This window comes from Abramis brama, assembly GCF_963993115.1.
Source record: "Abramis brama genome assembly, chromosome: 3".
NCBI classification, from domain to species: Eukaryota; Metazoa; Chordata; class Actinopteri; order Cypriniformes; family Leuciscidae; genus Abramis; species Abramis brama.
Genome location: NC_139965.1, coordinates 12,942,244 through 12,960,244, shown reverse-complemented (window position 1 = coordinate 12,960,244; position 18,001 = coordinate 12,942,244). Strand labels below are relative to the sequence as shown.

Genomic DNA, 18,001 nt, shown 5'->3' with positions numbered 1-18,001 from the left:
CTCGATGACAAATACCAGACTAAGACACTCTCCACTCCTCAAATACATAAAACATTAGCCTTTGTTGTTTCTTGAGCATAAAGAAAGCGATGTACTTATTCAAAGAACCAGTTATTTATTTACCATTGCATTACAAACAAGCAGAGACGCTTGCAGCTGCAAAACTGCGTGCAGCACTTCATTCACTATCGAAGGGGGCGGAGTTATGAGGTTTGACTGACAGTTTGAGGATCCAACGGAGTTATAAGGTTTAGTCACAGGCTCTTTTTAATACTTTTCATTGGTTAAATATTTGCAAAACCCGCAGACAGATGTAAAAGGTGACCAAAAGTAATTATTTGAATTGATTGAATGTTTGCTATACATATCAGAAAAGAGGCCAAATGAATGTGAGTTTGATCAAATAAAGCTATCCCTCAACAGCTACTGCATTTGACCCTTGGTTAACATTATGTAATAACATGCACAGCCTAAGCCAGGGTTCCTCAATCCTGGTCATGGAGAGCCAGTTTTCTGCAGACTTTAGTTTCAACTCTAATTAAAAGCACCTGAATATCAACTAATCATAGTCTTTGGTTTGACTTAATTACAGCTAGGTGTGTTGGAGCACGATTGGAATTAAGTTATGCATCCGAAAGCTGAAAAATTCTGCAGCATTTGGAGGTAGGAAGGCGACAAGCCACGTCCGAGTCTTATGATCGTGTCACGTCCCATCTACTGAGATCCCTTCAGCTGATCGATTTTTGAAGGCAGCATTGATTTATCCTTCGCTGCCTATAATATCCCACTATCCTCTGTGTGCTCAATGCTCAGCTTGAGCTAAAATATAAAAGCAAGAATTAGTATTGCAGTAATTAGATATCACCAAAGCTCTCTCTGTTTTGTAGTAGATTATTAGAGCGTTATGCTGCCTGTCTGAAATTAGTTTCAGAAGTTCGTTTTGTGTGCAAAATCATTGCCAGGGCAGCGAGACAACACAACGCATCCTCTGTGGGAAAGTGTCTGGATAAACACATGGTCCTGTATGATTATCATATTCATATGTTATGATTTTTCTGCATAGCAGTGGTTCTCAAACAATGGGGCTGCAGGATGGATTCAAAGTATTTAAATAATAAATTAGTATTAATATAATCAAACTGTGAATCACTGTTGTAACACCGTTATATTATAATCGTGGTAGTGTCCAAAAAGCCACAGAACTGCCATGGAACAACGTCCAAAAAACCACGGTAATATTATACATTTATAGCGTGAAAGAGAGCACAAGTGAGAAATAGAGAAAAAGAGGAGTGGAAGAGGATGAAATGAAAGTGGAAGGAGTGTTTGGTGTAGATAGAGAGAAAGAGAGGGAGGTACACACAGAGATAAGGTGACTGGGATGGAGTGAATGTGTGAAAAGAGGAGTATTTGAACAGAGCAGAGCTGGATGGGATGACATTTAGGTGCGGTGCAGATGCAGACAGCATGAAGGTTAAAACTGTTTCCCCGGTAACCCCCGCCGCTCCGAATTAAAGCTGGGTCTCCAGAGAAACATGATGCCTGGCGAAAAATATCTGCCTGCTCAGTTATAAAGACTGCAGAGAACTGTCATAAGACTGACATCAGGCTCTTTAAATCCTGCATACAGCTGACATGAGCCAAGAGCCCATTATAATGCCTGTTCTAACATCATATCCTACGAACTAATGCACTTAAATGGTCCACCATTACAGAGATAATCCAAACTAAACTTTTCTTAACCAGTATTTTTCTTTACAGTCCCCCTGTAGTTAATCAGTTTATCCCTTAAAACTCATCTTTGATCACCAAAATGACATATTTAAAAAAAAAAAATCCTTGTAAAAGAAATCGTCATGCCTTAAAATAGCTTGAATGTAAGTCTACATTCTTGCCTCATTTAGTATACGTGGTTCTATGAATATGCAAATGAGCCCCGCCTCCACTCACTCACTCAGCTCAGAGATCCACTCGTTGACGATCACACGTTGACCTGATTGGTTACAAGGTAGTTTGTGACGTCAGAAACGCCAGCGATTTCAAAGCGTGTTTTTGAGACTGTCTTTGGTTCACTGCAGTTTCAAGGAGAAAATACTCAGCAATGGTGTTGCCTTATGAATTTGCACATGGTTTGTCTTAAAGCATAATAAAAACACCACATAGACTTAGAAACAACATTGATTTTCACCACAGGGGAAAAAGTAAAAATATATACACTGTAAAAAATAAAATAAATAAAGGCCACTGTGGTTGAAATAAAATGCCAGAAATTCACAGTAAAAATACTGTCTTCAGTTTTACAGGATGCCTGTATATAACTGTACATTTCATTAAGTGCTATAATGTTAGTATACCTACTTTAACTACCAAAATCTACTGCCTTAACCTAAAATGTACCGATAACACCCACCACAATAATGCAGGTGGCACAATAGAAAGCCACATGCCAAATAAGTGACCTGTTCATAAAACATGACCAATACTCATATATAGACGGTGTACAGGGTCATAAACACAAACAGAAAACACCATCAGGGTAACACACAACACCACAATAATATAATAAACATTAACTAAATAACATTATGTTAAATACTTTTACTGTTTTTTTTTACCGTAAATTATATTCATGGTTTTACTGGCAAAAACCATACATTTGACAATATTGTACTCTAAAATTAAATTAAATATAATGTGATGTTAAACCACTCACAAATTTTCACTGTATATGGTAAAGTAACTTACAGTTGACCAATTAACAGAATTAACAGTTGACGGTATCCATTGACTTACAGAGTATGGAAAAAAATACTTTGTAACTCGATGGGGCACATCAACTGTTTGGATACTGACATTCTTCAAAACATCATCTTCTGTGTTCAGCAGACGAAAGACATTCACACAGGTTTGGAACAACTTGAGGGTGAGTAAATGACAGAATTTTCATTTTTGGGTGAACTATCCCTTTAAGACAGGGGTGTCCAAACCTGCTTCCTGCAGTATTCAGCTCCAAACTGCTCCATCACACCTGCCTGGAAGTGTCTAGTGATCCAGAAAGCCTTGATTAGCTGGTTCAGGTGTGTTTAATTATGAAGGCCCTCCAGGAGCAGGACTGGACATCCCTGAGTTAAGTCAAATCTGAAGGAAACAGCTGTTAGGACAAGCTCAAAGCCACTTTTACCTCAATGTGGCAACACATGGAATACTCCTCACATTACACATCATCAAAATATGAGGTTTGTGTTTTTGCATCAGTGAGATGCAAAGACTTGTCTCGAATAACCAGACCTTCAGACTGACGGCAGAAGGTCTGGACTCCATCACAGCTTTCATTGGCCAAGGACCGCCCAGAGGCCGTCTGACTGACACGTAAAGCAACCAATCACAGTTTGTTTTGTTCATGTTAATGGGCGTGAAAATGTAATGTTGATATCTCTACAATAACAGACGTATTTTAACTTTACATGCTTCACATACTTCTGAAAATCCAGCGTTTAGTTGATCCTGATAAGCGCTCATTGTCACTTGTAAAGACGACGATGTTCTTCTTCCATGAGGGGGTTTGGCTTCACGGCATCTTTGTTTCCAGGCGGACCGTTAAGAACGCGACACACGCATCTCCCGGAAATCCTGTAGAATTTAACCAATCAGATGACGAATTGGAAACTCCTGAAGTGTTTCCAATTTTCAGTGCCATTTGCATCAGACGTTCAGCCAACGGTCTGTGTGTGTGACGTCTGAAGCTGAGACTATTCAAAGACTCACCTGTGCAGGGAAAATTACTAAAAATACAGTAGATAAATAAGTCTTGGGACAAATATGTATTTTTCAATGTAAATAATGCAAAATACAAATAGCTTCAAGTAAATATTAATCAAATATAATAATTAATAAAGAAATACATATATGTATGGCTGTAAAAATGTCATTTAATATTAATATTTTAGGTAACATTTATGAGAGATAAAAGTGCCATCACGATTCATTTTTAATTAACAATTTTGAAAAAGATTCTTTGCATTTCAATTAAATAGTACTGTGGTATGACAAATTAATATGCTGGAGCACAAATTTTCCATGTAAAGTCTCAATTAATATGAGATTCTTATTTCGGCACGCATAATAATTCTAAAAGAATAAGAAAAAGGCTGTCGGTTGTAATCATATAGTGTATTGGAGTGCAAAAACAATCATAACTCTACAATAATGGTTTGTGACAGCAAAGGCAAACACTCCATTGTGACTTATGAGGCCTATTAATGACTTTTATGTGTGTCTGCAAGAGATTGTGTGTATGAGTGCACACATGACAGATGCATGCTAATCTTGCTGATTTAATGTAATCTAGCTCATTTTAAGTGACTATTGTTTTCCCCCTTTTCTCGCTGATGTTGCCGTAATCCTGTTAAAACACGCAAAAGATGCCGCTAATCACCTGGATCAACATAGAACGTCACTGTCACTGAGCGTGTTCCACCACGCCATCATCCTCTTCTCTTCTCTTCTCTTCTCTTCTCTTCTCTTCTCTTCTCTTCTCTTCTCTTCTCTTCTCTTCTCTTCTCTTCTCTTCTCTTCTCTTCTCCTTCTCCTTCTCCTTCTCCTTCTCCTTCTCCTTCTCTTTCTCTTCTCTCATCTTGCTCTTCTCCTGGTGTGTCCCCAACAACTCTTTCAAAACCTCCATTCAAAAGAAATCTACAGATTCTCCCACAAAATAAGCATAGAAAATGATTCTCGTCTGGGCCTACCAATGGGAAATGTAGGCAATCTTTTTTTTCACACTCTTAAAGGTGCAGTAAGCGATTTCTGAAAAATGCTGTCGAAAAGTGGATTGGACCGAGCACACTTCTAGCCAATCAGAAGTAGGGTGCGTGTCCACTCATAATGGGGAGGAGAGAGAGTGAGTAAGATTTGAAGAAAGACTGTAGAAAGAGAGATGGCTGAGAGACATTACAAAAGAGAAAGCTCAGAGGAATATCACTGGGAAAAGAAGGGTTATGATCAGGCAAGAGCTTTAGGACCTGCGTTAATAGAAGATCTGAAAATGGACGCTGAGGTCACGTTGTTTCTGCTCCATACGTGAGTAACATTGGCTTTGCTCTGTTTCACAGAACCAAGATATGCTGTTGTTGTAATGTTAGCTATAGTAACAGGACAGTCTGAGTGTCATTGTTTGTCTGGAGCTGCTGTCGACTAACAGCGAACTCTTGCTTGTATTTACTGTACGTTTGTTCTTCCTTGACGTTTGTTTGTCAGATTCACTTTATTTTTGATAAAGCATTATCTTGTTTCGCTTCAGCTATGATATAGAGACATCGCCTTTTGCATTGTGTGTTGGTGCGTTTTGGGGGCGGAGCAATGAAGGGAGGGGTGTGTTTGTTTGGGCTAATTTCAAATATCAACTGTGTTTTTCAGAAATCGCTTACTGTGCCTTTAAAATAAGATATAAGGTCAGACTAGTTCACTCTTCACATACTCTTAAAACTTCCAATCGTCTTTGTTTCCCCCTTATTCCATCTTTCTCCCCATTGCTCTTTCCTTCTTTGCCTCTCCCACAGCTTCTACTTCCACATTCATCTTTCTCCGAAGCACCAGGAGAGGTACAAGCCCTGTGTGTGTGTGTGTGTGTGTGTGTGTGTGTGTGTGTGTGTGTCTGTTTTTGAATCTAATTTGCATTCACAGCCACTTGCTGCCTAAGCTGCAGCAGGCACTGAAGAGACAGCCCTTTGAGCTACACGGATTGCGAGAGCAGGGGAGAAAGAGAAGAAACAAGTGAGAAAGAAAGCAGCAGGAGGAGAGAGAGAAAGAGCCTGAGAGGAAAGAGAGAACGAATGAGAGGGCAATGGCTCTGTGTGTGTGCGTACATGCGCGTGTATGTTTCCATGTTCCTCTATGAGCGAGAGTAAAGACACAGGGTGGCATTTTTGAAGCCTGTTACCACCCAAGACAAAAAAAGAGCCCTTTAAGTAGTCCTTTAAAGGTGCAGTAAGGTTTACGATCAGGCAAGAATCTGGAGAGACCTTAAAGTCCCCCTGTGGTGAAAATCCAGCTTTTAATGTTGTTTGTCTATGTGGGTGTTTAATATGATTTAAGACAAACCATGTGCAAATTCATAAGTCGACACCATTGCTGAGTATTTTCTCATTAAAACTGCAGTGAACCAAAGACAGTCTCAAAAACACGGTTTGAAATCGCTGGTGTTTCTGACGTCACAAACTACCTTGTAACCAATCAGGTCAACGAGTGATCGTCAACGAGTGGATCTCTGAGCTGGTGTGAGTGAGTGGAGGCGGGGCTCATTTGCATATTCATAGAACCGCGTATACTAAATGAGGCAAGGGTGTCGAGTTACATTCAAGCTATTTTAAGACATGAAGAAATTTTTTTTCAAGGAACTTTTTCATGCACTTTTAGCGGACTTTTGGTTGGTTAATATTAGCCGTCAATCACTCCCTTTCACTGCGCTCCGTTGTCTCTCTCCTAAATTTTTGTTGGTGCTTCTAACTTTTTGAAGTTGGGTGCACCAGTACTACCAAGTAAAAATGTTAATTTCGAGACCTGATATTCGCAAACTGGAATGCTGACTTGTTTGCTAAACTGAACAGCCAATCAGAGTTCTCTCTCTCACCGTTTCAACATGCTCAATCGGCCAAACATCCCTAAAAAGGGTTCCTACAAGTGCCGACGGTGCAGAACACACCACAAAAACTGGGCCAGGCGATGCTCAATGACTTTGGCCGGCTTGGTGGGTGATTAGTCCTGAAAACAGCTTCTTTAGAGACCTAATCTATACATGTTTATTAATGGGATCCATTCATTCACAGTACTTTCTGTAACAGTCCCAGAAGTCAGCGGGATCTTTAGCAAGCTCAATAGCCTGCAACTGTACAAACACCTCCAATGACAACTGATGTCAAAACAATTAGCTTGTTAGCATGTGAGGGGACTTTCGTGTGTTGCAAAGAGAAGGAGAAATAAAGCATGGCACGACCCGGCACAATGCACCATCTGCACAACAACGGCCTACGTCAAGACACACACACACACACACACACACACACACACACCCCTAATAACTTTCTCTCAAGTGCTTCTCTCTTCTGTGGCTATAAATAGAGTGTGTGGCAGAGCTCTTGCTAATTCCTTCATTGAGAGTCTAGTGGTAACGCAGAAGGACGCACACACACACACACACACACACACGGCTCTGACGCGCTGCCTGACAGCTACACGCAGGAAGAGCTGCGGGGTTGCTAAGGCGACCCCTTCCCCTGCCAAACCCTCATTCTGTGTCAGCGTTATCTATCCATACATATCTTCTCTCATCTCCTTCCCTCACCATTTCCCCTCCATTTCCCTGCATCTATTTCTCTTCTATTTCAACCCTCTCATTTATTCAGTCTGGCTTTTGCTGTATATTCTTGTGCTTTACATCTTTATTACTTATGACTCAACTTATTCTCTTTCTTGTGTCCATCATCAGCTGTTATCTCATTCTTTTAATTGAGTATTTGTTATTCTCCTGAGCTGACAGCCTTACAGACACATTCATTAACACACACTTCCTCCCCAAATTCTCATGGCACAGCAGTCTTAACAATATAACAATTCTGCTCTGGCATTTACACACACACACGCACACACACACACACACACCTCAGCTGGAAAGCTACCAATTTGTTCTCATTATTTGGCAATAAAAACTCTACGCTAAGAAACTGACCTCGGCTGATTTCATTGGTTTGATCTTGCTGCAAAATTGAAGCCTTCCTTTAGTTTTCATTGAGTGAAAAGAGGGAAACACGAAAGAAAAGAACAAGCTACAGTAGCTCAGGCTAAATGGTTCTTTTCTCTCAAAACATTCATTTGGTCATAATATGACAATGATGCCATTGCTAAAAGCAGCCTACCTCCGAGTTACTTTTCTTCACCCGTTCTGTTTAAAGTCAAAATCTCAAACACTCCAGCTGTAGCCTGTAAACTTCTGTTTGGAATATTTGTTTTTGTCGTGTGTCGCAGAGCTGTTTTCGTTGCGTCTCGTCTTCTAACACTTCAAAGGGGCCTGGAAACGGTCCGTCTATATTAAGAATACCTTGGAGCTTGCAGGAGCTAATTAAAAAACGCCCTCCACACCAACGCTCAGGTGCTCCGGAGCCGTTTTGATTTCCCTCCCATAGAAAAAAACAAGAGTGGCGTTCAAATTTCGTCCTTTGTTCAAGAGCTCCCTTCTTCCATTTTTCATTTCTACCTCGACGGCCTTTTTGGATACTTCAATATATGGAATGTTATTGTAGCTCCTTTAATGCAGAATCATTTTATCCATTCAGATTTGATTTGCTTTTCGTTTTACTTCAGTAAAATTTCAAAATTCTGTAGGCTTTGTTTTCTGTCTTGGTCAATTCGATCTGACAGTGAAGAGTTAGTAAAAGGCTGGCGACATTAACATGTCTGTGTCAGTATTAAGTGGGCTGCGAAGTGCACAGTCATGCTAAAACACAACCCATCAGTCCTGCTCACACATGCCTCTGATTGACCATCCGCCTCCAGGCTTCAATCAACCCCCACAGGATCCTGATACTTTCTTCCCACCGGACAAGAGCAAGAGGAAATGACAGAAGCAATTATAAAAATGTAGGCTTAAAAAAATAAATAAAGATTATCTATTGTTGCAGAAGGCAAATGACTACTGCAGAAAATGGCATATTCAAAAGTTTGGGGTCAGTTTGTTTTATTTATATTTTTTCATTCCCCAAGGATGAATTAAATTGATCAACAGAGTAAATGCTTCTACACTGTTGCAAAAACATTTCTGTTCCAAATAAATGCTGTTCTTTTGAAAATTCTATTCATGAAGGAATCCTGAAAAATGCAAACACATAGTAAGCAACCATTTCAACATTGATTCAATTATTATATGATTATTATATTATAAAAATATTTTATATTAATTATAATTTTTATATAATTTTATAAAATTATATTATAATAGGATCATGTGACACTGAAGACTGGAGTAATGATGCTGAAAATTCAGCTTTGATCACAGGAATTAAAACATTTAATTTAAAAAAGTATTAAAACAGAGAACAGTTTATAAGAATTTATAATATATATATATTTTTTTTTTACTGTATTTCTGATCAAATAAAATGTAGCCTTGGTGAACATAAGAGACATATAATTAAATTCCATTCTGTACCAACATAAAAAGCACATATCGTGGCATCAAAAAATGAAGAATTCTGCTTTAGTTTGCTCTAAAACAGGCTGTAACAGATGACGCTACATATAGTCAGAGGAACAAGAACAAAAGAGAGATAAATAATGAGACTATATACTGCAGTATAAGTTGCCTGGGGCAGTGGGGGGCCAAGATGGTCCCCAAGTAAGTGATGAAGAAGCTTTGATCTCCTGTCCACCCCCTCTTCTAACTCTAGCATGGATCAACTGCAGCACAGCGTGCATACACTTCTGTAACAGAGCAAATCTGTACATCTGCACTGCAGTCCTATATATATATATATATATATATATATATATATATATATATATATATGTGTGTGTATATATATATACATACACATACATACATACATACATACATACATGCATATATATATATATATATATATATATATATATATATACACATGCATATATATATGAACTGTACATCCGCCATTGTCACCGCATGTTAATGAACTCTTATGTGCAAAGAAAACTAATCTCTGCACAAGTTTTATTTTTTATTATTCTATTTATTTTGTACTTTTCTAACACCAGAGATGCTTTTCAGTTTTGTAGCTGATTGTGACCAAATACCTTTTTATGAATTTTTTATCAGCCCTACAAAACTATGACCTATGCAGGAGTGCATTCAGTTTACTGCTTAGTGCTTAATACACTAAAGAAAGCTGTACTGTACAAACTAGGAGACTAAATGCCGCCAGGTGGAACAAACTGTAATTTGCACTACTGTCTGTTCAAAACAAGTGAAAAGAAACCTAGCATTGGGAATTTGTTGCTTTTTCCTGTTGTACCAAACTCGTATTGAACCGTGACCCTAAAACCGAGGTACATACTGAACCGTGACTCTGTACTGTTACACCCCTACGACTTTGATGCGCAGGATTGCAAGTCGGCTCGTGAGAGACTGGGTGGATTAAATGGAATTTGGGAAAATGGGAACTGGCACATTTGGGAATCCAGGAATCGACAGATTTGCAGGGGGCTTTGTGAAAGACACATGGTGCACAGAAAGAGATAATGTGGGATGAAAATGAGTGTTGGAAGACAGAATGAGAGAGAAAAGGAAAAAGGGAAGAAGAAAAAGAAACAAGAAAATAACACTGGCATCTTTGCTTTGAACACGCGCTCACATGCCTATGTTCGGTTTGACTGCAATGTGCTGCAGTGTGCGGATGTGCCATGAGGCATCATACACTGTGGAAGCCACTATGGGCCAGATTTACTAAACAGGGCAAATTAGCGTGGGAGTGCAATTCCAAAAAAAGCGCCGATGGGAAAGGAAAAGTTCTGCACATGATCTACTGATGGCAAATTAAAGAATACAGACACAGTAGATCATTTCCATAATGACCAATGCAGTCTATCAAATTACTGTACTGTTTAAAACATGCTTTTTGGGGTGTTAAATAATGGTGCAAATACCAGTAAATTGACTAGCGCAAACCTTAGTAAATCACCTTGCTTGATTCATTTAAATACTCTCTTCCCATAAATTTTGTGTCTGAAAGGGAAACTCCTAAAAATGCATTTACAATAAAAAAGCGCCTTATCAGCACTAATGTTTCACTGCGTGTCATTAGTAAATCCTTCATTTAATTTGGTCTTATGCATTTGGTTTGTGTAGTGAACATACTGAGGTACAGTAATAAGCTTGATGACTTTTTCCTCATTAACACGAGTTGAAAATTACAAAGCACTCTTTGTAAACACAAAACACCTACACTGAATACCAAAAGAGGTAAAAACTGAAGAGGCAAAAGGGGCTCTGAGATAGCAAATTACTGCTGATGTCAATAATTTGTTTCTCTGGGCAACTTGGCGGCTGGAACCTTAATTGCGAGAGAAAAACACCTCCTTCGAAATCAGCTCTTTCCATCCTCTGAGAGTATCTGTCCACTTTGCTCTCTCTCAAAAGTAAAAAAAAAAAAAAAAGACCACAAAAAAAAAAGGACTGGAAGAGGAGAAGAAAAAAAGACACATGTTGATGGGTTTTACCTCGGCCTAAAAAGTCAGTCACTTATTTGGTTTGTTAACTCCATCAATTTACCGCAATTTGTCGTAAATGTATGCCTTATACTGGAGCATAAGTAATTTCCCAGAACGCTTTAGTCTTTCCAGCTGGCCTCACTCATAAAGTGAATCATAGGGTAAACTAATCCTGACAAGTCCTGATCCAGAGTGCAGTGGACTGATCATAACTGGTAGAAGGCAAGGACATGTCCTTAGTCAACGTCTAGTAAAACTGCACTGTAGTTCAAAGGCAAAAACTGACGTTTCATTTGCACTGTATGGCACTTTGTAGTGTTAAAGAGGTAGTTCAGCCAAAAAATTTTTATCGGTCATTATTTACTCATCCTCATGGAGTTTCAAACCTGTATGACTTTCTTTTTTTGAACAATGTTTCTATCCATAGAGTGAAAGTCAATGGGGTCCAAAACAACACAGAACCCCACTGACTTCATTGTATGGACAAAACAACACTAAAATCTTCTTTTGTTTTCCACAGAAGAATGTCAGTCATACAATTTTGTAACAACAGTAAAGTGTAATGAGTAAAGAAGACAATTTTCATTTTTGGGTGATCTATATTTAAGTATTGTGGTATGTACTATGAAGCACCCCATGCAATGCTATTCTATAGTATCCATTACTGTATAGAGTGCAACAGTCGGGTTCTGGAAGTAAAAACCCCCATTCATTTTCTCCATAGGGGAAATGATTTTTAAATGATAACTTATAACCTTTAGAACTACAGTGATCAACGAGGTTGTTAATTGATGGTTTATGCTATTGTTGAAGCCATCAGCCTGCATTGTTTTAAAATATTTTTTAAAATAATTGTTTAACAGTGGAATACCTAGTGGAATAAACTACATTACCCATGATTCAGCGAAAAAAAATCTCAACCAATCAAACAATCGAAACAAGCAGGTCGCGCCAAAATAACTATTTAAACTGGCACTGCGAATGTCGTAATCGAGTCAGTCTCTGTACGCCCTCAAACTACTACGTGCATATTTTGCAACTATATTGTTTCTATCAATAGTTTTATATGTGTCTATTGTTTTTTTTATTCCGCAGTGTCTAATGGGACTGTAGATATTTCCCTCATTAAAGCTGTCTTTTTTGCTTCTGATTAAAGTTTGTAATGTGGTTTACCTCGTAGCTGGTTGGTTTGGTTCATGGCTTATATAACAAATACATTTTTTTTTTTTAAAACCCCTAAGGAAAAAATACTTCCGGAACCAAGGCCGCTGAAAAGGTGGGCAGGAACTGTTGCACTTTATTCCCCTATCATAACCATAATGCTTAGCTGTGTTGTGTCAGACACTCACCATCCTCTGTGGGCACATAGATGTTGAGGTAGAGACAGTCTTCACTCTGATTCTGAATGTAGGTGGCAGCCACATCCAAGCTGTCAGTAAACCACACAGGCAGCATTATCTCGGGCAAAACGCCATGCACGTTCTGCGGGCAAACAGGGGCGAACTGTGTAGCGTTACGCACTTCCTGCCAGGACCCGGGAGCTTCTGGGGGCTGAAAGCGACGGTCTCCTATTGGCGCTGTGGCATAGGGGATGCCCAGGTACTGTTCCACGGGACCCAGGATCTCGTTGTTAAGATCTTTTTTAATCCCACGCAATTTGCCATAGTTTGTGGTGACGGTGGGATATTTGGTGCCAGGATCAATGCGCTGGCATGATGTCAAGGCGATCCACAGTGCCAACCAGAGAAGAGTAATTGCATGGGTGGCCTCCGAATTGCGGGCATGGCCCAAATCCCGTTTACAGGCATGGAGCGGAAACATGACTGTCTCGTTCTTTCCTTCTTCGCTTCGCTTGTTTATTGGCGTCCGCTTTGCTTGGTACCCGGTGAAGGGCAAAGGAAAGTTAAACTATTGTAACAGAATACAAAAAAGTGGTCCTGCCAGTGGTCCTGTTTGATTTGGTCTTTCAGGGAGCAAGAAAAGGGAGGACAGGAATGGGGGGACAGTGGAAGGGTTGGGGTGGACGAGGGGCTGAGGTTGTGCTCAGCCCTGGTGAGTTATCGTGGAAATGCAATAGAGAGTAAGAGAGGAAAGTCTGTTACGTTCCATCTCCCTGAGCCGTCCTCATGGGGTCAGTTAAAGAGGTCACGCAGATGACTGCTGGTCCTGTCAAGAACAACAAAAAGAGTAAGGGTTAGTCATCAAAGCTTCATTTACCAAATGCTACCCTTTGAATACACATGTCAACCACATGAATTTGTACCATGTTGAATGCTGCAACCTGGATTAAAGGGATAGTTCACCAAAAAATACAAATCCTATCATCATTTACTCCCATCTCATTCCAAACCGAGACTTTTGAGATTTTTTCTAGTCGACTAGTAGTCGCTCATTTAAGCTAATTAAGTCGATTAATCGCACATTTATATACATTAAGTAAGGGATAATGTATAGCGAGGCGGTTGTTATAGCGAATACAACCATTTGACACAAAATATTGATTTAAAAAGGAGTTTATTGATTTAAAAACGATTGTATTGCTTCCGCTAAAGAAAATAGTCCGTTCCGTCTCTACGGTTAGAATCCTGCGTCCATAGCAACGCTCTGTTTTTCATGGCAACGGTGTGTTATACTTAGCAGTGTGTTATTCTACATTAGAATTCAACCAAGCCATGTAATAAATTACTTGAATATATACTTCTTACTTTTATTCTAAACCTTTAATATAGGCGTAATATGATTATACCGCGCTCTAGCGAAGCACTAACTTTTCACCAGCAAAAGCAATTATTATAAATGTGTAGAAAAAATAGCAAGGAAACATTTTAATTATTTAATAAACTAGTGTTTTCTGAGTCAGCTGACTCGTCATCTCTGCAGTGTAGTGAACGCGCCTATAGAGAGAAATCAATCGTTCATACCCTCTGAATAAACGGTGAGAAGTATTACCTCGGGTATCCAGCGTTCGTTTCGACAACATTGTCTTACTTCCTTTGAAGTTGCGGTGAAAAAGACTAGGTGTTGTTCTTATTCCACTATATTGACTACGTCAGCTAAATTCACTGTTAGATTATTAGATTGATTACACTAGCTTCACTCAAAACATAGCATGCTGAGGACATCTGCTGGTTAAAGCCGTGTAAATGCAACAAGAACAGCAAAAACATGTTCAATGATGTTGTACACACTTTGAAACCACAGAGCGTGATATTAGAATAAACAAACCGTTATCGGTCGTTGGTGTGGACGCAAATATAGTTATCGTTATAGTTATCGTTCTTGGTGTGAACGGCCCTTTACTCTTATCTGTATAATGAAGGAGTATTTTAAGTTGTTTCCGGTGTTATCAAGAGAAAATGCAAGTGATCACGCCAGATAATACTTTAGCTTCAACACTCTGCACAAACATGGATATGTGCATAATAATAGCTCATATTTATCTAGGTTAACGTAAGAGCGAGTGGCCAAGTAAAGTTGTTACTACTAACATGTTTCAAATGATAAGCCATATTTGAGGTTGATGGATGGCAAATGTTTGGATTTCCTGCTCAACATACTGTAATTACCACACGGACCCGCCTAGAGTTGTCAAAAAGTACCAACTTCCATACCAGTCGGTACTGAAATTAAAAAAAATGTGACGCTGTGAGCGCTGTTGAGCGGAATCGTAAACACCTCTGATTGGCCATTGTGTTCACACGCTCATTGGATATGTCTGTGACTGGATACAATGATCAGCGCTTCAAAAACACGTTTTAAATATACATCAATGACACTCTTCACCAAGCGCTTACACAGATACACACGGCGTTTGAAAGCAGGTCCGCTGATAGATGCCTGCGTGTGCTTTCAAACACTCCCACTCCCGCTTTCAGAACACTTTAAAACACTTCCGTGTGCTCTCAAACGCTCCTGTGCATTGATCATTGTAGCCAATCACAGACAAATCCGATGAGCGCAAGAATACAAAGGCAAATCAGAAGTGTTTACGATTCCGTCAGCATCGCTCACAGCATCACAACATTAAAATGTTAGTACCGACCTGGTACTGAAGTTCGTACTTTTGACAACTCTAGACCCGCCATTAATGATCTGTCCCTCACGGACTGTGTGTATATTTTGAAGAATGTAGAATGAAATTCAATGGTTGTTTTGGATCCCACTGATGCAAAATCCAGTCATTTCAAGTTGGTCACGTGAATTAGCCGTGTTGATCAACAGAAAGCTGCTTGGTTTGAAAGTGACTTCTGTGTGAGTGGTGATCTCATTCACCAGATCTCATTTTTAGGTAAACTATCCTATTAAGTGTCTTGCTCACAATGGTGATAACTGAAGGATTCCCAGGAGATTTGAAAAGTAGCCAAACAAGCATTTCGTTTCCAGCCCAGATCATTGCATTTGAGATAGAAAACTAAAAAAATCTTTAACACTTCCCATCAAATATTAATGTTTCTCCACGTTTATATGTAGCTTAAAAATTCAGTGACTCAGCAGTTTTAGTGCTTGCCATTGGGTTCTTCATCTAAGCCCTGGAAAAAAGCAATACTGCAGGCGAATGACAGCTCAGATGACTCGTTCAGAGCATTATGAGGATCCAATAAGACAGCGACAGGGAGACAGTGATGTAAAGAAAAACATCTCAAAACACCCACACAAAGAGCCTCTATCAGTCAGTTGTGACTAACAAACTAAAAATAGATGTTTTAGCTCTCACATCCTGAATGAAATCATCTGTGCGGATATGAAGTCTAATTAAGAACCAACGCATTTCGCCGTGAACGCATCTTTTGTTTTTTAAAGCCTCTAATCGCCTGAGAGAGCTGATTGATGCTTTAAAACTTTTGATGTTCATTTGAAATGGTGTTAGCATTTAGCCAAGAGCGCCTAGCTTAGACGCCTAAGCATTTTAACGGGTAGCTAAAACAGAGGACAGAGATTTATGTGACGTGAATGGATTTAATGTGGTTTTAGATTTGAAGTCTGGACAAAATGAAGGGGGCAAAATGTCAAGCCTACGCAGTGAACTTTAAAACTAACACTTGAGATGACAGCAATGTCATACATAACACCAAACGAATGACACAAATAGGTGCGGACCAGAGACATTATAAAAGGTAGAAGGAACTGGATGAGAAATTGTTACACTCAGTATGGCTACTGTAGAAATTGATTTTGCATTGTCATGTCATAATTTCCTGTGGCTCCACAGTGATTAGTCATTAGCATATATACACCTCAGGTGATTGGCTTAAAAAAGAAAAAAGAAAAAGCAACAGCCACTGAGAGGAATGGGAATGCTAACAGAGAGCTGTCTCCAGGTATTACAGACCACCTTGGTGCAGTAAATGTGAATGGCAAGCTATTTAAAAGCAAAACAATGCTTCCTCATCATCATCATCATCACCATCATCGTTAATGCGGCAACGATCATCATGCCGGATGGACTCCTCCAGTGATATTACTTTATCACCATCCTATAATAGTCTCATTTAATGTGGCCATTAGCGTTTCTAGTGCAGAGCTATCGCCGCGTGTGTGTCTGTCTTTTTGTTATGCCAATAAAGCTATCTGGATATGAGAACTATGGATTGGAGAGAGGAAAAAACAGAATGAGAAAGATAAAGGAACAGAGAGAGAAAACAAGACAGTAGGTATTTCGCATAGGGGCCTGTACAGGCACTAGCGCTTTAAATACGGATAAATGCTATAAAAATGCAATAGCAGTAAATCCCTCAGTAGTCTATATGTAGTGTGGAATTTAAGAAGGTCATACATAAATGGGAAAGGAATAAAACATCTGAGCTGCCTTTTACCTTTTATTATCACACTATAATTCTTCCCACTTTCTCTCAGAATAATTCAAGACTCTGTGCTGTGCTTAGTTTGCCTCCGTTCCCCACCCTTATGTAAATGAAGTTCAATGAAGAGAAAATGTTGCATAAACATACTTGCGCTTTGCAGGGGGGCCCTAGCCTGGAAATCCAGACCTAAATCTGAAAGATTAATGGTCTGGCATCGACTAATGAAATTCGGCCAGCTCGAGGGGTGGCCCCAAACATGCATTTGAAAATCTCACTGCACGCAATTGGATAACACTACGACCAATCACAACAAGCCCCATACGCTTAGCTACCAGCGGAGCTAACTGGTAGATTAGACTCTTGCCGTATCCGGTCGGCAAAACAGCAAAAACGTCCTTCTTGCAAAGGAACGATTCGAGCGCCGTCTTCTGTTCCTCTTTTAGATAAAAAGCCAAGTCTAACTCGTTCATTGTAGCGGCCAAAGCCGTTTCAAACAACTGGTGTTCATCCATAGCCATCTTGCAATGTTTACTAATGACTTTGACGTCACAGCGCTGTCGTCATCTGTTTAGCTCGCCTCTGGCCCGCCTATATCAGATAACCCGATGTGATTGGTGCAGCTCGGATACAAGGGCATATTTAATGAGCATCATTACTCGACGCCAGAGTGACTCGCTGAGCAAATTCAACTTGTGCTCTCGCGAGAACTCTGGATTTCCAGGGTAGGGGGGCCCCGCAAGCACAGTATAACATCTGACAGGACAGGTATTTATTTCTTAACAAGTTACGAAAATAGCGTTAGAATAATGACACTAAAATATAGCCTTACAACATCTCATCTGAGAGCAGATCCTGAATCAGGACAACACGTTTTTCTCAGGTACTCTTTGACAGAAGAGTCAACAGCTTTCACACGTGTCTTTCAAAATAAAAGTCATACATCAGAAAAACATTTAGAATACATTTTG

At 39.6% G+C, this 18,001-nt stretch overlaps 1 protein-coding gene across 2 annotated transcripts in view; it reads right to left on the bottom strand.

Annotated features, from left to right (window-relative positions):
* nlgn2a (neuroligin 2a) overlaps positions 1–18,001 on the bottom strand; it is a 207,203-nt gene that overhangs the window by 105,459 nt on the left and 83,743 nt on the right. For both annotated transcript variants that reach the window (XM_084110269.1, XM_084110268.1), the window contains one exon: positions 12,582–13,398. In XM_084110269.1, coding sequence (XP_083966395.1) covers positions 12,582–13,053 — 472 coding nt within the window. In that variant the 5' untranslated portion in view covers positions 13,054–13,398. The remainder of the gene's footprint in view (positions 1–12,581; positions 13,399–18,001) is intronic.